The following is a 25,051-nucleotide window of genomic DNA, read 5'->3' on the forward strand; positions in this document are numbered from 1 at the left end:
TGATGTAATATCTTACATTTTCTTCTATTATCCAGTCTTTCGACTTTATTTTAATATTTCTTGATAACTCATGGAGTCATTCATTTCTTTTTTAGTTCATTCTAATGTTCAAGGAGCCTGCTGCTAGGGTAGGGATTATAACTATTATCCTAAGCTGTTAATTCTCTTTTCCAAGTCTTTCCTCCATAGACTTCATGACTTTTCCAATTCTTTCCTCCAGTACTCTCATTTCATTTACTAAATAATTTTAAAATTCTTTCTTTACTCTTGTTTCATTTCTTCTAGGAATTCTAGTTAAACTCGTACCCAAACTGTGTTTTCCTTTGAGGCTTTGCCTAAAGATATTTTGGAGTCATCCCTTTCTTCTGGATTTATGCTATAGGTGTTCCTATCACCATAAGAGTCTTTACTGTGGGACTCTGCTGTTGTTGTCACTCATTCCTCTAGTCGTTTTGCATTAGGGGCAGACTCTGCATAACTCTGGAGAAAATATCTAGGCCTTGCTTTTCTTGCAGATTGAATAATGCTTTCTCTGGGTACTGAGTAGTATGTTCTTCACAGACTTCAGGACCAACTCAGGCTGGGGACCTGCATGCTTTCAGTGCCCCTAAAGTTGTCTGATCCAGTGTGAAATCTGATCACAGCCCTCCTGGTCTCAACTATGTGAGGAGTTCCTGACCTAGGTATGGGTGTAAACAACACAACCACGGGTTTGTCCCTACTTGGAGCTCCAGTAAACTCCTCCTACACCCCAATCACAGTCAACTAGATTCTAGGGTCACAGGTTCAGCACAACAAAAACCTAGGCTTCCCCTTGGTCTGAACTCCCTGCCCTGGCTTTTCTGCTGGAGGCTTCAAAATGGGATAGAATCTAGAAATGAGATTCTGCTCTGTTCACAGGGTTAGAGCACCACAGCTTCTGATCTCTTCTGTTTTTGCTCTTTGCTCAGTATCCAGCCGTAGACCTGCAATTGCTCCTTGTCCTATTCTGCTACATCAGGTGCAAGTCCCCTTCTTAGTCTACACTTGATTTGAGATCCCATTCCATGGTATATGTGACAGCTTCCAGATGGCATCTGTCTTAGTTCTGGCAATAGTATTAGGTCCTTCCTGTTGCCAAAGTGTACAACCCCAGACCTCTACTCAGTTCCTACCCTGGAAAGATCTGTGCAGTACCCTCCTACCTAGGTCCACTATTCACAAACATCTTTGTCTGTCTCTATATGCCAAACTCATCTAGAACAAAATGACTGATTTCTCTATCAAGATTTGGTCTGTTTAATTCCCTAGAGTTCTATGGAGTATTTGAGAAGGAAAGCTGGGCTGTACTCCTTCCTCCTACTTCACCATTCTGGTTGATCTCATAAAAACTACATCCATACCACTCTCAGCAGAGAAGAAAAATATTAACTTCTCCTTTAATTTCAAAATTATCCTGGGTACCCCCAATATTCTTATGTAACAGCTAATCTCTGTCTCTACAACTTAAAATTTCTCTCCTTAAAAGTTCATGTTAGAGTAAAGTTTAAATACAATACCTGCAAGCAGTCTAGTGATGTACTGACCACCCGTGGAGATTTTGATTGACAGGCTAGTTCAAATGGAAGGAAATACTTGTCAGCCTCGATGAAGTTTGCTTTTGGTGGTGCGGCAACCCCAGGTCTGGTTTAACAAAAGGCAGGGTAAAGAGGGAAAATAATAAAGTTGTAAACATATTTAGAACTACCCTTTCTAAATGTAGTTTTCAAATTAAATGACTACCAACTAGCATCTGTGACCCAGTTAATTAAAAGCCCCTACATTAGCGGCTTAAAGCACAAGCAGCAGGCAAGATCCCTTTTTCTAGCCAACATATTATCATTTTGTATTGAATCTTAGCATTACTCATGCTTATACTGCTAGACAGAAACTGACTAGCACCATTATTAAGAAAGGATTTCCACATGTGCAAGTTTTCTATATGCCTAAGGCAACATAACTCTAAAACAAAGTCAGAAAACGCTAAAACATTAGCATTAAGGTTATCTTGATTTCCCCCAAGTTCAGTAACCTAATATACCATTATTTGTATAGTAGTTAACTACCCACCAAGTATTATGAAAAAAGTGTACAGACTATTGTGAGTTCTTCACTCTATTTTCCATATATGTGAGAGGTAGGCTAATATAATGGGGAGAAGACTAATATGGGAGGCAGGGAGACAGTGTTTACTTCCCCATGACTAGGACTAACTTGCTATGTAACCTTGGAAAAGTCACTTCCCCCATATGTTTAACAATGGATAACAGCAGCTAAGCCACATAGCTTACCTTTGCTTTTCTAGTTCTGCTTTAATTTCATCTAGAAAGGAAGAAGGGGGAAAAAAGGTAGTTACATTAGATACATGTAGCAGAATATATGTGACTTTCTTCTTAGACTTAACAACTTTAGATTTTTACAATATGGGTTACAAGGAAGACAAAGTAGTGACTATAGAAAGTGAAGCAAGTTGCTATGTAAAAACATAGGTTAAACAGATTGATGACTGGTACTGTTTCAAGAAAGAACGCAGCTTAAGCAAACACCAAAAGAGCAGGATTTTTTTTAATCTACTACCAAGACATACGGGATATTTTTTTTCCTGTTAGAAAAATTTAATCTTAGATTTTAGGTTCTTCACACCTACTAAAACAGTAAACTGCAGCATATTATAACTCTGTCCATACATAGAGATAATGCCTGGCATCTATTCTAAAACAAACAAACAAACAAAACCACTTTTAAGCCATTAGTGTTTTAGATTCATGTATCAATACTTCATCACACAGTATCCTGATATTTGGGTTTTTGTAATATTTAGTTATCGTGGAATTCCAAGACAAACATCAATGAATGTTCAGAATTCTTTTTTGTTAGGAAACTGTGTACATGGATTTAACCTCAGAACTCTGTAGAAAAACTACACTTACCAGGAAAATGTAGGTTATGCTCTTTTTGGTTTGTTCACATCCAAGTCAACTCTCTACAATTCTACACCACTGATAAAATAGCTGAAGAAATATCTGTACATACAATCAACATCAAACACTCTGCTGCTACACATAACTCACTGGTTCTACTGCAAATGGAGATGGATAATATCTTGAAGTCCTAGACAAAAGCCTTTATAGGAATAAAGTGCATATGTTCTTTATGAGACAAGACTCAGCTTTGCCTCCCTTCTATTTTATCTTGGCAAGTATGAGAAGGTACGAGATTGTAGGAATGGTCAATGAGATCTGATACCATGAGGACAGCCAAGCTTTCAGAAATCTATGCTCACAATGCCAAGACCCATTTGGATGAAGAGATAGTGTCACAGAGCAACGTTAGTTCCCAATCTGGCGAAACTCAAATACATTGAGATTTGCCTTTAGCTTTTGCATTTATTGGTATTAGATAAGGTGAGAATTCCTTGACAAAGAAGATGGCAAAGCTGTTGCTTTCTGCAAACTTCTTCAATTTCAAACCTCAAAGTAAAGGTACTTTATGATATGCTCATTGTTATTATTTATTCTTTGACCATAAGATACAGAGAAATAAAGGTTTTGTTTTTAACTTAGGGGAGTTTTAGTTGAAGTCTCATTTTAAGTTATTTTCTTAACATATCACATATTTCCCATCATTGGAACTCCTTCATGAAGACAGAACTGAGTTGAGTTCAGAATGTACAAAAACAGAAAATCAGTACAAGGTAAAAGCTTCATGAAATAACACAAAAGAATTCTAATACACAGAGCTTCCATTAACTGTTTCTACACTCAATTCATATACCTAGCACAGGTTTATGAGCACAGATAAATTCGCAGACCTTCTCAGGGTTAGATATAAGGATCCTGGATTCTGCTCCACCCCACTAAGCGGCAGACATCCATTGCCCAGCCACATAAAAGAAAAGGACAATGTGGGGAGGAGGGGAAAGGGAGGGAGAGAGGAATAGAAGACTCAAACAGATCAAAATATCAGTGCTGAGCACCACAGGCTAGAGGGGAATAAGTATCAAGGTTGTGGGAAAGATGACTGAAACCTGGCTAAGGCTAGGCTTTCTCCACCCCAGGTTATTGACAGGCAGAGAACTCAGCCTAGTCCACCAGGATATACTCCAATGAAATGAAGCTTAATACAGCCAGTAACTCAGCTTTACAGATCTGTGCAGCAGCTGAAGGGGGAAGGATCAAAGAGTGAAGGATTCCCAGATGCAAGTGATGGGAAATACCAGCTAAAATACCAAAAGATCAAGAGAGAATACATAAAATAAAAGCTTAGCCCAAGCAGATAAACCAAGAAGGAGGAAAATAAAACATAAGGAAGAATAAGTAAAAGCTCAAGAGAAACCATAGCACTTTGAGTTAGTATTATAATATGAAAAAAATGGTTCAACACTATCTAATGGAAGGGAATCCTGCCAGCTTCTCACACAATAGCAAGAAATTCCAGAATGGTTCAAGAGAAACAAAACTCTTAAAATAGGGGTCATAACCTTTTTGGTGAGCCAGGGATCTAATTTGATAGTCTAGTGAAGCCCATGGACCTCCATCTCAGATGCTTCTAAGTGGATAAAATGCTTTTAAATGGCTAAAATAAAATACACAGTAAATTACTGGTTTACAAAGTAAATCAATAAAATAATTGTGATGGCAATAATAATCAGCATTCATGTAGCACTTTAAGGTTTGCAAAGGACTTTACATATTATCTCATTTGATCCTTAAAATATCTCAAAGTGTTACTATCCCCATTTTACAGATGAGGTAACACGTTACATTGAAATAGCTATAAAAATTTTTTTCCTAAAAAGTTCCTGCACCCAGGTTAAGAATTTGTCTTAAAAGAGGAAACCAATAATGAATTTGGGTTGGAAATCAGAGTGAAGAATTTAAAAACATCAAAGCAGGAAAAACTGAATACATGATGGAGAATCTCTCCAAAAAGTAATCAGCTTTGAGAGAGAGGGAATAACAGATTTGAGGTACAAAAATACTAAAGTGTCAAAAACATCAAACAAGCATGTAACTTCTAGACAAGCCAAAGCAATGGTCCTTAAATACTGGATACAAAGAGATAACTTAAAGAGTACAGGTCTCCCAAAAGAAGATGACAAAAAAGTCCAAATATCACAATTCAGGAAATAACACAAAGCTGTCCATAACAAGCTCTGAATACAAAGCAATGATCAAGAGAATTCATATTGCTGCCAGGAAAAAAAAACAAATAAAACTACTTTTCCAAACTTCAAAGTACAGAGGGGTTAAAATTTCTCAATTTTCAAAGCAAACAACAAACCTAAGTAGTCAAGATAATGGCATTCAAATAAGAAAAGGAAATGTGAATAACACAGGATTATTCCATATTCATAAGAAATCAGAGGAGACAACAGAAGAGGATTTCTCTTAGTCCACTGGGGATGGGAAGAAAATGGACTAAGCCAATAACTGAGTTATTTGGGCAAAGATGGAAACACAGCCCATGGGATCCTCAGTTCTGATGTTCAATGGACATATCCAAATCACAATGAACAATGAGAGATTTGGATACTAAGACTAAATAAATTCCATCTTCCTGCTATTTCCTATGCTTAATTGGTTTTATGACCTCTAAGGCTATTTGTATTCCTTAAAGTTACTGATGATTAAGCAATTAATTAGAAGTACTTCTCACACATTTAAATTTGTTTATATAATATTCTTTCCCCAGTCCCACAATAAGGATGAGGGTGGGGGTAGAGGATAATGGGACAGAATAAGCATTTATACAGTACCTATTATGTGTCAGACACTGTGCTAAGCAGTTTAGAAATATCTTCTCTTTTGATCTTCACAATAATCCTGCCCAAGGTAGGTGCTGTTATTATCCCCATATTATAGGGGAGAAAACTGAGGCAAACAGAGGTTAAGTGACTTGACTGAGATCATATAGCTAAGTCAGGATCAGAACCTTGATTTAAAATTGGGCCTTCCTGACCACAACCCCAATAATACCATACACATATAGCACCTACTAGTGCTACACAGGTGCCAGGCACTGCCCTAAGCACTTCATAATAGGCATTTCATCAGATCCTCAAAACAACTCTGGGAGGCAGGTGCTATTTTTATCCCCATCTTGCAGATGAGGAAAGTGAAATAAACAGAGGCTAAGTGATATGCCTGGGGTCACACAGCTTGTTAAGTACCTGAGGCTCAATTTGAACTCAGATTTTCCTGATTTGGAGCCCAATGCTCTAACCACTGTACCACTTACCTGTAAGTAAAATATATGTAACAAAATAGGGGTCAAATGTTTATATTTGCTCTATAACATTGCCAGTGAAAAATTTAAGCAATTTAGGAATTTAACTAGTAAACTTGAGTAGCTTGTAAAAAATAGTAGCGGCTTTGGAAACTAAGGAATTTTTTAAAGTTTTATTGGTACTTGTGGTTTTTACATCACAGTCATTTCCTGATATACCCCTGCCACTAAGCTATCCTTCATAACACAGAAAATGAGTGAAGTAAAACAGACACAAAGACCATAACGGTTTATGATTCCACACTCCATAATCCACTATCTCTTTACCAAGAGGAAGGTCTGTTTCATCATTAAAAAGTATGTATTTTTATGGTGAGTGAAGTAATCGGAATTAAAAGAACAATAACATAAATGAGAAACCTGAAAAGAAGCCAAGTTGAATAATTATAATAACCAGTCTTAGCTGCAGGGAACAGAAAACAGAAAGCACACCTACCTAATTCTGGCGGAGACAAAGGATGATAGGGGCAGGACACCACAGAAACGTCAATGTACACCTACTGCTTTTCCTTAACTGATTTTCTTTGTCATAAGAAAAGTTCAATCAGGGTGATGGAGGGAAGTGACGTATCTTTATTGTCATGTCAATATTTGTCATGGAAAAGCAAAACGCATCAATAAATCTTACTATAGTTTTTTTTTTTAAATAAGGGATATTGGGGAGAAAAGCATAAGGCTGTTTTAAATTAAATTAAAATGAGGCTTCCTGGAGATGGGAGAGGGTACACAATAGCCAAAATTACTGGATATGTTAGAGCATAATCCCCACACAAATACATTCATTTAGTTCAATGAAAGGATGGTGTGAATCAAAGTCAATGAAAATATAAACTAACCCTGCAATGAGAGAAAATGTAATACTTAACTCAATGTACAATGGATATGAAATTTGTGTTCGTTGAACTAAAATTCAAGATGGTGTGAAATGGGTTGCCTGGCCTCCTGACACAGACAAGTTATATGATTTACATGTAAACGTGAAGTTAAACAATCTGTGCTTAGAAGTTAAAAATATCATAAGGTGGTATATTTCTCAATATCATTCTTTTTTACAAATATGTAATAAACTAGTTTCCCCCAAAAGTGCAAACTTTTAAAAATTGTGATAATTTGGGAGCAATTATACTCATCTGAAAATTTCATCTATTTTGATTTGTTTAAAATTTTTATTAATTTTAATTCTGAAAGTGAAATTATCCCTTCATGATGGATAAACACATAAGCAATGTTAAGAAAAAAATCCACAGAAGCAGGTGGGACTCATACAAGCAAAGAAAAAAGAGACAGTTCAAAAGGGCAGAGATAAGAAAAAACAAAAAACAAAAGTAAAAATGCCCAAATCCAAAAAAAGAGAGCCACTATGTTTTTATTTGGATTAATAAGTACTGTTATTGATAGAGAAAAAAGGTTTCTGTTTGTTTTGTACAAATACGTTAGTTTTAGATAGCATGAAACCTAGTAAATTGAAACACCTTGAAAGTGTACATGTAGAAGAAGTTGGCAAGACCAAAAAATTGTTCTAAAGAAAATTAGATGCTTTTAATAAATAAAAACTAACTTTTTCGAAAGTCATGTCTGTGACATCAAAAGGATTGTTTATATAATATGAAGTTGCCTCCCAATAATCAAGCAAATAAGCATCTATTAATCCCTTTTATGGATCAAGTACTGTGCCAAGTGCTGATGATACAAAAAAAAAAAAAAAAAAGTCTGCCCTAAAGGAGCTTACATTTTTCTCAGCCACTTCCAAACCACGAGGAGAGCCCACTCCCCATCTCCCCATGCCTTCCTCCCTTGTAACTCCCCTTTATGTTGTTCCCTCCATTAGAATGTAAGCTTCTTGAGGCAAGGTGCTGTAGTATTCCCAGAGCTTACTTAGTACAGTGCCCAGCACATAACATGCATTTAAACTGATGAATGAATTCATTCACCTTTTTTTTAAAAAAATGGAACCTGTGCAGAGAGCTCTCAGTAAAGAATTTCCCCTACCAGTGCAGAATGGCACCTTTTTGCAATTTATAGTTTTTGAAAATTGACTGGGGACTTGTCCAGGGTCACAAAGACCATATAAATCCATCAATCAAGTACCAATAATAATGATGAAGCCAAATCATTTTATAACAAAAATTTCTCCTGAAACGTGTAGTTGGTAGATATTATTTTAAAAAGTGAGTACCCCAAATAAATCAATCTAAAGTCCACAAATTCATATTCTGACCAGAAAATCAAGCAAACTGCATTTGTGAAAAATATAGAGCTATGAAAAACAGACTTTAAAAATATATTTTATCTGTTTCTCAATTTTAAAAAACCAGACATGCAAACGAAATAGTAGTAAAGATGTACTGATCTCTTGACAAAGAAACAGAAGCAATCTTTGCTTTTACTTTAGAGATCTAGAATGTATAAAGAATATATTTGACATGGATAAATGCTACATTTGGTCTTACTCATCTGGACAAGAATAGTTAACAGATTGGTCAGTAAGAAAGTCAACCAGCACTTGGTAAGTGATTACTATGTGTCAGTTTGTGAAGACACATGGAAGACACATTTGAACCTGAAAATTTTACATTTTGGATAAATACAGAGTTCTTGGGTTTATTTTTAAAAAGCAATATAAATTTCACTACTCTTTCAAACATCACTTGCATAAAATGAGGTTTTTCACTATAACTGTTATAAAGATAAGATATAGATTTGGATATGGGTTGAAAAAAGAATTGTTATTTCAACACATTTTTAATTCACAGATTTTCTGTTTACACCCTCTAGATATTGTTTCTCTCTCCTTCCCAGAGCTATCCCTTATAATAATTTTTTACAAAGGAAAAGAAAAAATTTCAGCAAAACTAATCAACACATAAGAAAACTTGACATTACATTCAACTGACCCTGAATCATGCTTCCCAAGAGAGCACACACCCCCTCCACATACACACCCTTTCCACAAACAGAGAGAGGTATCTTCTTATTTCTTTGCTGTGGGGCCAAACTTGTTCTTTACAATTTTCCAATTTTTTGTTGTTATGGTCCCTGTATGTATCATTTTCCTTGCTTTGTTTGCTTCACTTTGCTCCAGTTCATGTTAAGTTTTTCCACAATTCTCTGCAGTTATCATTTCTAACAATAAAAATGATAGTCCATTACAAATTCACATGCCACAATTTGTTTAGTAATTCCTCAATCCATAGCTATCTACTTTATTTCCAATTCTTTGAGATCATAAAAACTGCTGCCATAAATATTCTGGTGAAGATGGAGCCTTTCTTTTTATAAATAACCTCCTTGGGATATACACCTACTGGTGAAATCTTTGGGTCAAAGGGTATGGACAATTCAGTTGCTTTATCTGCATAATTAAAAACTGCTTTCCAGAATGACTGAATCTATTCAGAGCTCTATCAGCAACGCACTGCTGTGCCTGCCTCTCCAAAACTCATCCAACACTGACTATTCCCATCTTTTATCACTTTTGACAATTTGATGGATGTTACATAATCTGAGTTGTTCTGATTTGCATTTTTCTTATTATTTAATGATTTGGAACATTCCTTCATATGGTTGTTAACAATTTGCCTTTTTTGAGAATTGTTTTTCTCTATCCTTTGATCACTTTTTTATGGCTTTTAATCTCATATTTCTGTTAGTTCTCTAACAAGATATATTCTGAGATATCAAATTCCTATCAGAGATATGTGATAAAAAATTTGTTTCTCAGGCCACTGCTTCTCTTAAATGCATTAATTATGATTGTGCAGAAGCTTTTCCATTTCAAAAAATTGGGTGAACTACTATTACCAAGCTTCGTTCCTAAGAGATACTACATATAATCATCAGATTCTGCTGATGTGTTGGTTAGTTTTACACAACTGTTTTTTTCTTTGTCTTTTTCTTTTTAATTCTTTGTTAAAGAATGGCCTGTTCGGTGAGGGAGAAAGAAGAGAAATATCTGGAAATAAAGGCGAATTAAAAATAAATGATATCAATTTTTTTAATTTAAAAAAGAAAATCAGCCACTGATAGAGGAAAAATATTCACTCGATTTGAAGTCAGAAGGCCTGGATTTAAATCTTGGCTTACTACTTAATCCGTATATGAACTCAGAAGTCTTTAAACCCTCTGGGTCTCAATTTTCTTATTTATAAAATGAGAGGAAGAATCTGAGAATCTGAGGCTGTGCCTCTTTATTATATCTGTTACACATTTAATATCATTCTTTAGCTCTGATACACTTAGAAAAACTCAGGAGAAAGGGGAAGTCAGAAGGAGAACAGCCACTGATAGACTGAAATCTATTTGCTTCTTTCATAATGTGGGAAGGAGAAATTGGACACCAACATGCAAAGTTGCCAAGAGGCAACCACAAAGATCTTAGAAAGTACAATTAAAAAATCCTGACATTTGGATATATCAGTGATTTCATCAATGTGGACACTTTCTCTACCAGCACACAGCCAGGCCATACAATACAATGCAATCGTCATTAAACCTACGTGAAAAGAGCTTTGAGAAAGGCACTGTGCTAGAACTCAGGCAATCAAAGTTAAAAATAACAATCCTGGACCTCAAGGAATTATGATTCTACTAGCTAGAGTGGCACCAGGTAACAGGGAGACAGACAAAAAAGGTTAGTCTCTGCCCTCAGAGAAATCAATAGGGATACCATAAATATAGCAGATAAGGAAATAATAGTAATTTGCTATTATAAAACAGATTACTAACAACTGGGGGATTCAATCTACAACTCTAGTCTATGAAATTCCATTCAATGAGCAGCTATTAAGTGCTAGGCAACCTGCTAAGCTATGCAGATTCAAAACGGAAAAAAGAACAAGTCTCTGCCCTTAGGGAGTTTATAACCTACTGAAGTAAATAACATGTACACAAATGCAGAAAATATAAACAAAACAAATAAAAAATAATTTCAGGAAATGAAGGAGCAAGAGTACTATCAACTGGGAGACTCAGGAAAAACTTCTTGCAGGAAGATGAGCTAAATTGCAAAGGAAGCTAAGAATTTCAAGAGGCAGAAGTCAGAAGTGAGAACATTATAGACGTGTAAAGGCAAAGATGTAGGATGCAAGAGGTGAAATGTATATGGAGAACAGTAAGTAATCCCTTTGGCTGGAACACAGAATATGTAAAGGGGAACAATGTGTAATCAGTACAGAGAAATAAGTTGGAATAGCATTGTGAAGGGCTTTAAATGCAAAACTAAGTTTATATTTTATCTTAAGAGTCAACAGGGAGACAACCAAAGCTTCTTGGGGTCGAAGTGACACCATCAAATCTGTGCAATATCAATTTGTAGCTGTGTGGAAGGACTTGAGAAGGGAGAAACTGGCTTCTAGGAGACCAAGGAGAAAGCCTTGGCAATATACCAAAGGACACCAATTAGGGTAGTGTCTAGATGAGTAAAAAAAATGGCAATGGATTTAATAATGTGGAGCAGAATTTTTACAACTTGGTAACTGACTGGATATGGGAGGTGAGTGAGAGTGAAGAGGCAAGAATGACTCCTAAATTGCAAATGAAAGTCTGAAGAATGGTGGTACAACAGAAATAGGGAAGTTAGGGTTAGGACTAGGTTGAAGGGAAAAGATAATGAATTTTGTCTTGGACATACATACTGTGAATCTGAAATACCTACAGGGGAACCAGCTGGGGAGTCCAGTAAGCAGACTGAAAACTGGGATTAAAGTTCAGGAGAAAGACCTAAGCATGTATATATTGGCAGCAAATAAGAAATCAGTAGAAAAAGAGCGTGAAGAAAAATATGAGAAAGCTTACTGGGACAATGAGTGGGACAGACTTAGTGAAGACTCCTCAGATTGTAATTTTTCTCCCAGGGGTGAGGTAAGGCCTAAAGGCTCAAGGTTACAATATTTTTAGAATAGAATAGTTCCATATAAGGATATAAAACTGTGTAGTGTATTAGGGTCTCAATGATTGGACAAAACTTACATAATTCCTCGATGTCTTCATTTCAAAAGGGATTGGTTAGATTTCGTGTCTAGGATGTAAGACCATATTCTCAGCTAATGAGGATAATGGTCAGTGGGGGGAGGAGGGACTTGCGTTAGGGTCTATATAAATCACTGTCCTTTTCTTTGTCTTCGGCTTTCCTACTCCTACAGGTAAGCCCCGCTTCTCGAGAATCGAATAAATCACTTTTCTGCCATCACTTTGAGAGGCCTCTGAGTAATTGATTTATGTAGGGACCTGAGCCATCCCACACAGACAATCTCCCAGGACAGATGGGATGAATGGTACATGCTTGGCAAGAAGCTGAGCCACATCTTGCTCAAAGACTGGACCAAAGGGAAAAAGGATAGTTGGAGATCTATTAGACTGCTTGTGGAATGAGGGAAGTAAGAAACTTTATGACAGAAGGCCTCAGTAAAGCAGGAATGAAAACTCACAACAGACAACCTCCATAAAGGAGGCAGTCATCTGATGAGACAGAGTGCTTAAGAGGACAGGTTTGGGATAGCCATTTTGGGAAGCATAATAGGGAGAAAAAAATTAAACAGTAAGGGAATTTAAAGATCTTCCCTGCCCCTTAATAAGCCTATATGACCTGCTCTGAGTTTTGGCCCAGCCCACAACCTGAGTCACATGGAGCCGATGGTGGGAGGAGTTTGCTGAATGGATAGACCAAGAAGGGTGCAGCAGGAAAAGAGAATGAGGTGGAAATGAGAGAGAGAGAGAGGAAGCAGAGCAGAGCAGCTAGCATGAGTAAGAAAGGGAGTGATTTTGCCTAAGGGGGCTTGTTTGTGGAAAGGTCTGAGGGAAGGCTTAGAAGTGGTAGTGCTCCCTTTATTGGTAACGTGTACAAACTCTTTGTTGTTACCATGGTGGAACTGGCTTTCTGGTATTTGAATAAATAGCCTGGTTTTGTCTTTGAGGAAGAGAGTTTATATTTTGTGAATTCACCCTGGAAATATGACTGCATATCCATAGTGGCTGCTGTGGGTATCACATTACATAGGCACAAAACAGAATTGAAGATCAGCAAATCATGAACTGTGGTAAAACTAGAAGGGAAGTGACTAAAAGGTAGGAGTAGTGTGGAGTGGAATTAGTTCACTCTAAGGTTAAGACTATGAGGAAAGAGGCCAAAAAAAATGACAGATTGGAATAAAAGAGAGGAATAGAAATATAGGAGCTCAAAGTGTGAGATTATGTACAGGAACAATACAGAAGATACGAAAATATGGATTATGACCAGAAAAGGTCATTTCAGAGTTCAAGCTGATGAAGTTCACCTTCATCCAGAATGCCATTCAGTAGCATGAAGCCATTTCTATCCAAAGTACCATTTCTTATTTTCATGACCAACTGAGTAGGTTTATTTCTTCACTAACAGGGACCATTTATAAATTTTCATTCTTGCTATATAAATGATCTGCCTCCATTTCTGGTCTCCTTTTCTGGTCTCTTATGTCCTTGATGATGCCTTTTACATATTAATTCCATACATCATGGTAATATGCTGCAAACTATGTAAACCTATCATGCAACTTTCCATTTCCTGTGTAGAAGACTGGATTTGGAATAAAGAGAACCTGAATTCAAAACCTGCCTCAGACAATAGCTGTGTAACTTTAAGTAAGTCATATAACCTTAGCTGTCTTATCTGTAAAATGGAGAAAAAATAGCACCTAGCTCACAGAATTGCTAGAAGGATCAAATGGGATAATACACGTAAAGCATCTGGCAAAACTTAGAGCACCATATAAATGTTAGTTTATTCTTATTCCTTTTGTGTCACCTGCAACTGTTTCCTCTTATACAGTGATTTCCATGATATATAGTCACATAGCATCACTAGAATACTCTTAGGAAAAGAAAGGGCTTTTACCCTAAGGAGCAATTAGGGATAATTGTAACACTGCAATTTTCCAAATTCAACAAAATCCAATTTCTCTCTTCTATTCATTATTTTCATACTCTCCAGACCCAGGATTGTCATACAGAAAGTAACTATTACTACTACCTCTCAAGGAAAAAGCAGAAGAGTTTACAACAGCAGGAAAATAGGAAGAGAAAAAAGAAAAGAGTGAAAAAAAAATGGGGTGAGAAATTCAGAGAAATATGAAGATTATGTGAACTGTTGCAGAGCCCAAACCAGACACTAAAGATTACAAAACAAATGAAAAGAACACTAAGAGACTGAACTCTGAACTAAGAAACAAAAGATAATTTTCCAGAACAGATAACGAATTATACTTCCCTGCTCTTCACAGAGGCAGGTAATCTATGAGAACAGAACATTGCATACACTGTCACTCCATTTATTGCTTCTGCAGGGACAAAGAATGGGAAATACAGAAATCACAGACGTAAAAGGCATCAATAAAAACATTTTTTAAAAAGAAAAAATGCATTATGGTAGCATATAATAGAAGCTAGTTTTTAAAAAACATTGGTTTCCTTTCTATCAAAAGGGCAGATCAAAATGGAAGCAATAAATGAACAGAATGAGAAAGAGTGAGATGGGCTGGATACAAATGAAAAGCTCTAGTTAGGCTGGTTGGTAAAAATTTTTTAAAAGTCCTTCCACAAAATACTGGCTGGGGCTGCGTTTCTAATTTTAACCAAAGGAAGAAAAGACTATATCCAGTTTGGTAATGTTACACAGGTTCAATTCAACTTTCTGTTTCTCAGTGCTAAGGAAGCTACTTTCTCTGTCAATTCTAAGAAAAGCCTCAGGAGAATGTCTGAGCTAAGTCACTTTCTTTAGGAAAGTTAAGTCAAACATCTTGTGTAACCAGGAATGAAATATCAAAAGTAGAACTATTTTCCAAAACTATGCAGTTCAAAATTGAAAGCAGAGGAGTTGTATCATTGAAAGGACACTACACAAGGACTCTGGTGACCTGGGTTCTAGTTTTACTTCTACCAGCAATTTACATAGAAACCTTGCAAAAATCTTCCCAACTTAGTTTTGCCATCTGTAGAATGAGAAGATGTAAACAGATGATCTCTAAGGTCCCATCTTTCAGCACTGAATTCTATGACCCAGATCTAAGGAACTACAAACACACTTTATCAGAATCCCTCACTTGCGTCATTAAATTCTACTTTGTATTCTGTATCCCCTAATGAATCATAAGTTCCTTGAGGTTTAGAACTGTCATTTTTCATCTTTATATCCCTGACTTTTAATGAGTGCCTTGTATATTGTAGACTACCTCAATAAATGTTTGTTCAATTGATAATGGGATCAAAGAACACAAATGCAAGGAACTTCATACATAATCTAGTTTATAATCTAGTTCAACCCCCTCATTTTATGGATAAGAAAAATAAGAGCCAGAAACATTATTTGACTTTCAGACGGTCACTCAGGCAGAACATGGATCTATATTATATCATCTTTATGTCAGTTGTGAACAGTCAGAATTAATACAATAATGAGCTATTTATTTAGAAGGCCATGTACTTGCCAATTAATCAAAAATGTTTAAAAACTACTCTTTCACAAAGAATGTTTCTACTGTTTTTACTGACTCTCCTGTGGTTTAGGCACACAGGACACTAGGTCTAAATATACCCAACCATTCATTTCACTAGTGAAGACATCTACTGTATGTTACAAATTTATAAAAAAGCCACACACACACACAAAAAACACAACTACACAAGATGCAAAAAATGGCAGTCCTTCATTTGCCTCCCCTACAACTCATACTAGTAATTTTGTTTCTCAGCATTTTAGCAGGGATATTTAAATCAATTCTAATAATAATCCAAGAAACAATTATAAATAGTAATACACTAATCAGATCAGTGGTCTAATTACTAGTCTGGAGTTTTGGCTCCTAGTCTGACTTTCTTTAACTGCCTATTTGCTAGGGACAACCACAGCCCCTTCTGAGTCAGTTTCCTCACCTGTGACTCCCTGAAGTCCCTTCCAGTTCTGACATTCTGTGACTCTATGGTGTACATGTGGTTTTTATTAAATTGTTAAAACCTTTTAACAAAAAGTAATCTGATTCCCATCAACTGGGGAATTACTGAACAAGTTGTGGTATATGAATGTAATGGAATACTAATGTTCCATAAGAAATGATGAGCAGCTAATCACTATTGATTAGAGATGCAAATCAAAACAACTACATCACACCTGTCAGATTGGCTAACATGACAAACAGGAAGATGATTAATGCTGAAGAAGATGTGAGAGAGCTGGAACACTAATTCATTGTTGGTGGAGCTGTGAGCTCATCCAACCATTTTGGATAGCAATTTGGAACTATGCCCAAAGGGCTACAAAAATATGCATACCCTTTGACCCAGTAATATTGCTTTTGGGACTCTATCCCAAAGAGATCATAGAAATGGGAAAAGGTCCCACATGTACAAAAATATTCATAGCAGCTCTCTTTATGGTGGTCAAAAATAGGAAATCAAGGGGATGCTCATCAATTGGGGAATGACTGAAAAAGTTGTGGTATATGAATGTAATGGAATACTATTATGCTATGAAAAATGATGAACAGGAAGACTTCTGAGAGGCCTGGAAAGACTTATATGAACTGATACTGAGTGAAAGGAGCAGAACCAGGAGAACTCTGTACACAGTAACAACCACAATGTGCAAGGAATTTTTCTGGTAGACTTAGTACTTCATTGCAATGCAAGGACTTAAAAAATTTCCAATGGACTCTTGAGGTAAAATCCCTTCCACGTCCAAAGAAAGAACTATGGAATTGGATCGCAGATAGAAGCAAACCATTTTCTTATGTATTATGTTTTATTTTGTTTTATGGTTTCTTCCATTCATTTTAATTCTTCTATGCAACATGTATTTAATAGGAGATTGTATACCGTCTCAGGGGGGGGAGGGGGGAATAAGGGGGAGGGAAGGGGAAAAAATCTAAGATATGTGGAAGTGATTGTTGAACACTAAAAACAAATAAAATAATTTAATTTTTTTGAAAAATGACAAGCGGGCAGATTTCAGAAAAACCTAGAATGATTTGTATCAACTGATGCTGAGTGAAGTGAGCAGAACCAGGAGAACACTGTGTATAGTAACAGCTACACTGTGCAATGACCAACGTTGATAGACTAAGCTCTTCTCAATAATGCAATGACCTAAGACAACTCCAAAAGACTCGGGATGGAAAATGCTGTCCACATCCAGAGAAGGAACTAAGGAGTCTGAGAATGCAAATGGAAGCAGACTATATTCTCTTTTTTTTCTTCTTTCTTGTGATTTTTTCCCTTGTGTTCTGATTCTTCTTTTACAACATGACAAATGTAGAAATATGTTTAATGTGATCGTGCATGCATAGCCTATATCAGATTGTATGTTGTCTTGGAGGGGAGTGGGAAAATTTAGAACTCAAAATCTTATGAAAGTGTATGCTGCAATTGAAATATAAAGTTCTTAAAAAGTAATCTGATTACTTCAATGCATGTCTTTAATTCTCAAATTTTTTAAAAAAGGATAGTTATTATTAATAAAAAAACAACAAAAACATTGGTATCTGCTTAATGATTGTGTACTAATGCAACCCCTTACATTTTTTAATAGTATCAAGGAATAGTAGCAGTATTTATCAGACTTCACAAATTGGATCACTAACAGTGACTTTTTTTGAATCACATCAACATGCAAAAAGAATGTTGAAAAGAAATACAATTTACCTGACATTACATAGACATAACCCAATGCATAACCTGGGATAAGTCACTGCACCTTTCTGGGCTTCAGGATTCTCATATGTAAAATGAAGTGTTGGACCCTACTACCTCAAAAATTTCTTCCAGTTCTTAGTCTATCAATTAGAAGCTTTCATGCACAAACACTGCTGCCCATCCTCAATCCTTTAAGAAAAGTTTTTGCTTATTAGTAGTGCTTTGTTAAGTTTGTAAAAAAAAAATAACTAATTAATTTTTTGCTTCTTAGACTGAAAGTCCCAAAACAATTTTATTTCACAAGTCCACAAAGTGAAGACATATTCATTTGACTGAAGGACAATATTTCCCTAAATTAGAAACATTTACCTAAAATGAAGTCTTTCTAGTTCAACAAATATTTATTAAGCACTTACTATGTATGCCTAGCACTGGGCTCTTTGGGGGGATAACAGACAAATGAAGAAATAGTTCATGCACTCAAGGAGTTTATTACATTCTACTAAAAATGTATATACGTGGAGCTCCCTACTTTAATTATTTCTTCCTCCCCTCAAACTTTAAAGTCAAGACTGATAAAATATTTAAAGTAAAAGACAGAGAAACTATTCAATAGCACGTATAGTCCAACCTGCTTACAGAGAACATCCTCTATTTTACATGTGATCTTTTTAACAGAGGGCTTTCAAGTGACACTGTTCTCTTCTGGTTCTCCTACCTGTCTGACCACTCCTCCTCAGGCTCCCCTTGGTAACATACATTTATCCACACACTCACACATGAGGTAGCTGCTATTATTATCCCCATTTTACAGATAAGAAAACTGAAGGTTCCAGGACTTACCCAGACTCACACAAGTAGTAAGTGTTGGCCAGGATTTGAACTCAGGTCTTCTTGACTCCAAATCCAGTGTGCTCAGTATCTACTATGTCTGTCCCCATCTCAACTTCAACATATACAAACTGAACATGTTATCTGTCTCCCAAAACTCTCCCCTCTTCTGAACTTTCCTATTTCTATCAAAGGTGCGCCACTGCTTCCAGTCCCTCAGATCTATAATCTCAACATTATCCTGAACTTCTCACTCTGTCACCCCCAGTTGCTATTTCTTGCCAATTCTAGCTTTACCCCATCTCTCTGATCCCTTCTTTCTACTTACACAACTATCTCTCATCTAGACTATTACAAACAGCATTTTAATTGGTCACTTTACCTCAAGTCTCATTACTCCAGTGTATCTTACAACTGCTGCCAAAGTGGTTTTCCTTAAGTGGAGATCCGACAATGTGACTCCCCTACTCAATCAACTTTGGTGGCTTCCTACTGCCTCTAAAATAAAATAAAACTTCTCTGTTAAAGATATTTTAAAGTCCTACATAATCTGACCCCAAAATATTTTTCCAGTTTCACAAGACTCCCCCTCCCATCATCTGATATCTAGCCAAAATACCCTTCTTTGTCACACCAGGCACTCTATCATCTCCTGGCTCTGCTCTTACTTACCTCTGCTTCAGTCCCACCCTTCCTCTATTAACATCTTCTACGTAAAGCCTTTTCTGATGCAGATGTCTTTCCTCCTAAGTTACTTTTTATTTATACTTATTCACTTTATATTTATGATGTATATAGATCTATATGTATGTTTTCTTGCCATTCAAATGTAATAAACTCCTTGGGATTAGGGAATGTTTCATCTCTGTACTTCTATCCCAGAACGTAGCACAGAGCTTGGCACATGGCAGGCACAATAAACACTAATTATTTATTGGCTGTTTGAATATTTGTTTGAGTACCTACATTACCTAAAATCCAAAAACCCTATAAAAGTTAATTCAACAAATATTTTTTTGATGCTTATGAGTACATAAACCAGAAATCTCTTAAGAGGTTTCCTTGAAATATATTATCTCATTTCAAAAACCTTTTACAGTATTTCACATTACCGTACATGATGATGTCATTCAATTTCACATGAAACAAACCCTTTCTTCCCCCCACTCTGCCTTTTATACTATTTTACTGCACATATGTATTTTGGACGAGAACTATGAGAACACTTCAGAAAAATCCTATTTCAGGTTCTCATCTCTTCTTAATTGAATTTCAATCCCACAACACTTATTACGTGCATAGGTATGGTTGGGCCTGGAGTCAAAATGACTCATCTTCCTGAGTTCAAATCCAGCCTCAGACACTTGCTAGCTGTGTGAGCCTCGGCAAGTCACTTAACTGTTTGCCTCAGTTTCCTCCTCAGTAAAATGAGCTGGAGAAGGAAATGGCAAACTATATCAGTATCTTTGCCAAGAAAGTCCCAAATGAGGTTTATGAAGAGTCAGGCTTAACTGAAATGACTTAACAACAATTCTTTGTGCTAGGTGACTGGAATACAAAGCTTGTAAAAGTTGGTCATTGTCATCAAAGAGTTTACTGCCTAATTACTGTCTAATACCTGTTGGTGAAGGGCTGGGGTGGGGAAGGAAAGCATGACATTACATAAGCCCAAAAAAGCAGAATAAAGAAAAACTGTCATGGGAGGCAAAGGAGAACCAGAAGTACTGAGAAATGTAAGGAAGTAAACATAACTTTCAAATGGGGGAGTGTTCAATCAAGGAAGACTGTGGAGGATGCGGCATCTGAGAGAGACTTTGAAAGAGAGAGATGGGAGAGAGGAGAAATCTATTCTAAGCAGAAGTTCTTAATATTTTTTGCACCATTTTTACTACCTTTAGTAGCTTGGTAAAGCCTATAGACTTCTTCTAAGAAAAATGTTTAGGTTTTTTTTGCACGGGTTTTAAACTTGTAATTGAAAGAAATGCTAAATATCAGCTGAAATATAGTAATGCTAAAGATTTATTTTTTTCCTATTCAAGTTCACAGACCCCCAAAATCTATCTGTGGACTCCAGCTTAGGAACCCCTGATTGCAAGCATGGGAAATGGGGTGAACATAAGCATAGAGACAAGAGAGAATGTGAGAACAGAAGAATGGAAAGCATCCAGACAATAAGAATTCTAGGTACACTAAAATCAATGGATTGCTGGGTCTTACTGCCAAAATTACAGTGTGACCCTGTCCATGGAAGCCATTTTAGGGCTCCGAAACCAGTGTTACCATGGGGTTCCAGAAACTGGGAATTTTTCCATGTTATTCTCCACATTTTCTGAATATCTGATAGAGCCAATTCCTTTGTATGGCAATGTTGTCAACAAAAGTGTGTAATTAGTTAAACCATAATAGCTGCCTAACTGGTCTTCCTGTCTTCACAATCGCCTCTCTAATCCATTCTTCATAAGGCTACCCAAAAAGTCTTCCTAACTCACTTCACTGTACTAATGAAAAACCCTTCAGAGCCTGAACAAAGTAAAAATAATCTTCTGATCCTGGAAGCCAGCACCCATCAGGCCCTGGCCCCAATGAACCTTTTCAGTCTCATCTCTTATCTCTTACAACTCTTCTTCACATACTCTACATTCTAACTAAACTGAACTACTAGGAATTTCCTAATTTTATCCCATCCTTTATGTCTGGGCTTTACTTACAATCCTTCACAGAGAATTCCCCCATACCTCTAGCTTTAAGTCATTCCTTAAAAGCTCGAGTCAGTTGCTAGCTCCTTCATGAAGCTTTGCTGATCATTCTCCTACCCCCTCCCATCTTCTGGAATCATGCTTTCTCTTCAAAGTACCATAGCTTCTCAAGTGAGCCAGCCCAGCATACAGTAGGCATTAAAAAAAAAAAAGTTCACTGAATTGATATTTCTTTACAGAAAAGACAAGCAGTTCCATAATCGATTTTTAAAATCAATCAACTAACATTTATTAAATGCTTACTATGTGTCAGGCATTGTGCTAAGTCCTGGAGATTCAAAGGAAGGCAAAAAAAATAGCCCCTGATCTCAAGAAGCTTACAGTCTAAAACACATATATTAATCTACACAAAAAAGAGAAGTGTAAATTTAAAGAGAGGTCATGATTCCACTACTAAGAATATGATTCAGAAGATAAGAAGAAAGCCTTCATATTATCTCAAAATATCAAGGTAGTATTTTCTGCAGTGGCAAAGAATTGTAAACGATGCAGATACTCAGAAATGAGGAATATGATGAATACAAAGAAGTACAGACTTACATAAGCTCATACAGAATCAAGTAAGCAGACACAGGAAAACAATATACACCATAACTACAACCACAAAACAACCAAAAGTGAATGTTGGGAAGTTACAAAGAACAAGGATGGTCCTAGAAAAAAGATGTGAACAGAGATAGGAAGGTGGTTTTCTATAAGTATGGAATACTGTATACATTTTTACGTTTTTTCAATTTGTTGATCTGTTCTGTTAATTTTTTTCCTTTTTTCCCCTTTTCTTCTAAAAGCATAATTTGTTACATAGTAAGAGAATAAGCATTTATTAAGTGTATATATACTCTGTGCTAGGCAGTGAAGTGCTTTCCGATATTATCTCATTTGATTCTCATAACAGTCCTGGGAGGTTAATGCTATCATTGTCCCCATTTTTCAGGTGAGGAAAGTGAAGCAAACAGAGGTTAAGTTGCTCAGGGTCATGGAATAGTAAGTGTATGACACCCAATTTAAACTCCAGTTTTCCTGACTCCAGGCCCAGTCCTCTACCTAGTTGGCTCTCTTGGTTGGAAGGGGGAAAGAAGAGAAACACTGGAAAAATTTAAATGATATCAATAACAGAAAGAATTTTTTTTACAAGGCAGCATGGTGAAAATGACTCTTGAATAAGACGTTAGAGAAATAAGGTCTCAATATTATAATTATGTTCTTCAACAGCATTGCAAGACTGTAAGCATACATCAAAGCCCAATTAACAGACAAAGGACAAGGAATACTGCAGGAGTGATAAATACCAGATCTCCAGCTAACAGAAACTGAGGCAGGGACTCTCCTAAGTAGGCAGTCCCAAACCAGCCTGAGCAGTTAGTATTCAAGCAAGACAAATAATCAAGGATGCTCTAAACCTGGGTGATCCTGTTTATCACTCTTTTTACAAGATAAAAACCGGAACTCCCCGTGGTTAAGTAGGTTAATGCTCCAATAAACTGAAACTTCAAGTAATATAATTACATTCTGTTTTATGGCATCTATAAACCAAAGAGGACAGGAGGACAAAGCAAAATATAAACGAACGTTAAAAATACTTCATTTCTACAGCCTATCTCCTTTGCTGAAATAATTTCAATCAGGTTAACACCAGTGAGTTGTTTCCTATAAGTGTGCTCTGTTACCAAGAATTCCAACTCTGAACAGTAGTGCTGTGAGTTAATATACACATTAAAAGTCTCTCATTCTCCAGATCTGGACATTCACCCAGAAGCAGGTAGTAGCTTAAAAACAAAACTGTGTTTTTCCCCCCTTGTTATCTAATTTTATTCATTTTTCTCTATTATATCAGGGTGAGGGAATAGCAGCTAGGTGAGTCCAGTAACTTGGAATAACCTTAGGGGGAAACAGCCGCAAAATCAAGATTTCCAAACTGAGGTATCTGCCATATTGCAACACCTGTCACACACAACTTCAACCATTTGCCCTTTATTTTTCATTTCCTCTACTTGGACACTGCTCCCTGCATCCACTTTAAAGCTGGAACTGTGGACCTAAAGACCAACATTCCAGCTGTTTCAAAGTTTTTTGGGGGGGGGTTTTGTTTTTGTTTTTAGTAGCAACATCTCAAGAGTTCGTAGTACTAGAAAAAACCGGCCAGAATGGAATCCTAAAAAGAAATGCTTATTCAGTGTAAGACAACAGGCACCTTGAGAAGTCTAGGCAGATTTAACTCACATGTCAGCATTCTTCCCTATTGCTAACTGGAAAAAATTGGATATTTCTTCTGCTCAGTAAGCACCCAGGATTCTGTAAAAAATGTTATTTATAACAATGTATAGAGATTCACACACTGTTAGGGCAGCTCCCAGAACTAAGTACCATCATAGCAGATACCATGTTATTTGATTAAGTTAAGGTTTCCCATACTCATATGGCTTATATAAATAGATCAATAAAATTTATCTATACAGTGCCCACAACTGCTAGTGTCAGGAGGACTACAGTATAGGATAGCCCTAGGATAAGGGAGAAGGGGAGAAATCAGAACATTTTGGAGCAATATAAGGGATATTAAGCCAATTCTCCTACCCCTAAATTTATATACGAACATATTTGTGTGTATATACATACACAAGCACTATACACAAGGCTTATGCACATGTACTTACACATATAGCGTCCAGACATGAAATTGCATGTGTATTTCCTGTCTGTTCCATATATACATATATGTATAAGTGTGGTACAGTGGAAAGACTTATACATTTGCAATCAAGAGGATCTAGGTTCCAATGGTAGTTCTACTCAATATCTGTGTGACCTTGGTGACCTCTAGAGTCCCTTCCAGCTCTAAACTGAAGAACCTATTCTATACTACCTATTCCTGCTTTAAACTGATGAACTTCTTCTAAACTATCTATCATTACAGAAAAGATAACATTGCTAGCATCACAGATTTCCTATTTACATCCACAAACACCAGTTTCACAGGAAAAACTTTTCAACAAACAGTTAAGCTATGGTGAACTTATTATGTGTCTAGATCATGCCTTACAACTCACTCCCAGACCATTATGAAGTGTAATACCATGTAAGCAACCAATATACACCAAATTCCCAAAATCCAGATAACTTATTATCAGAAGAATACCAGAAAGTACAAAGTTGGAATCCAAATTAATACCACAAGGACATAAATAATGCTTAATGACCATTCTATACAAACATTTGTACTAAATATCCTCTACTAAGTAACCATTTTCTAAAACTGCTCTCAAAACGTTATCCATATAATGGAACATTACCTAATATATGTTTGAAATATAACTTCAAAGAACCAATTACTCCTTTGAACTGAAGCACCTCTGTTACTTAACACTGCTGATACTGGTCTACACAAAGTGACGCATTACTCGCTTGGCTATCAGAACTATAAAGTTTTAAAGACCCTTAAAAACTACAAAAGAACCTTAACAAAGTCCCTTTCACTAAGCCTGCACTTTTTACTCAGGCAGGTA

General features: G+C 36.4%; 1 protein-coding gene across 3 annotated transcripts in view; it reads right to left on the reverse strand.

The window, feature by feature from the left end:
- ARFGEF2 (ARF guanine nucleotide exchange factor 2) overlaps positions 1-25,051 on the reverse strand; it is a 106,075-nt gene that overhangs the window by 79,608 nt on the left and 1,416 nt on the right. For all 3 annotated transcript variants that reach the window (XM_072633623.1, XM_072633622.1, XM_072633624.1), the window contains exons 2-3: positions 2,310-2,340; positions 1,539-1,662 (exon numbers count right to left, since the gene is read on the reverse strand). In XM_072633623.1, coding sequence (XP_072489724.1) covers positions 1,539-1,662; positions 2,310-2,340 — 155 coding nt within the window. The remainder of the gene's footprint in view (positions 1-1,538; positions 1,663-2,309; positions 2,341-25,051) is intronic.

This window comes from Notamacropus eugenii, chromosome 1, assembly GCF_028372415.1.
Source record: "Notamacropus eugenii isolate mMacEug1 chromosome 1, mMacEug1.pri_v2, whole genome shotgun sequence".
NCBI classification, from domain to species: domain Eukaryota; kingdom Metazoa; phylum Chordata; class Mammalia; order Diprotodontia; family Macropodidae; genus Notamacropus; species Notamacropus eugenii.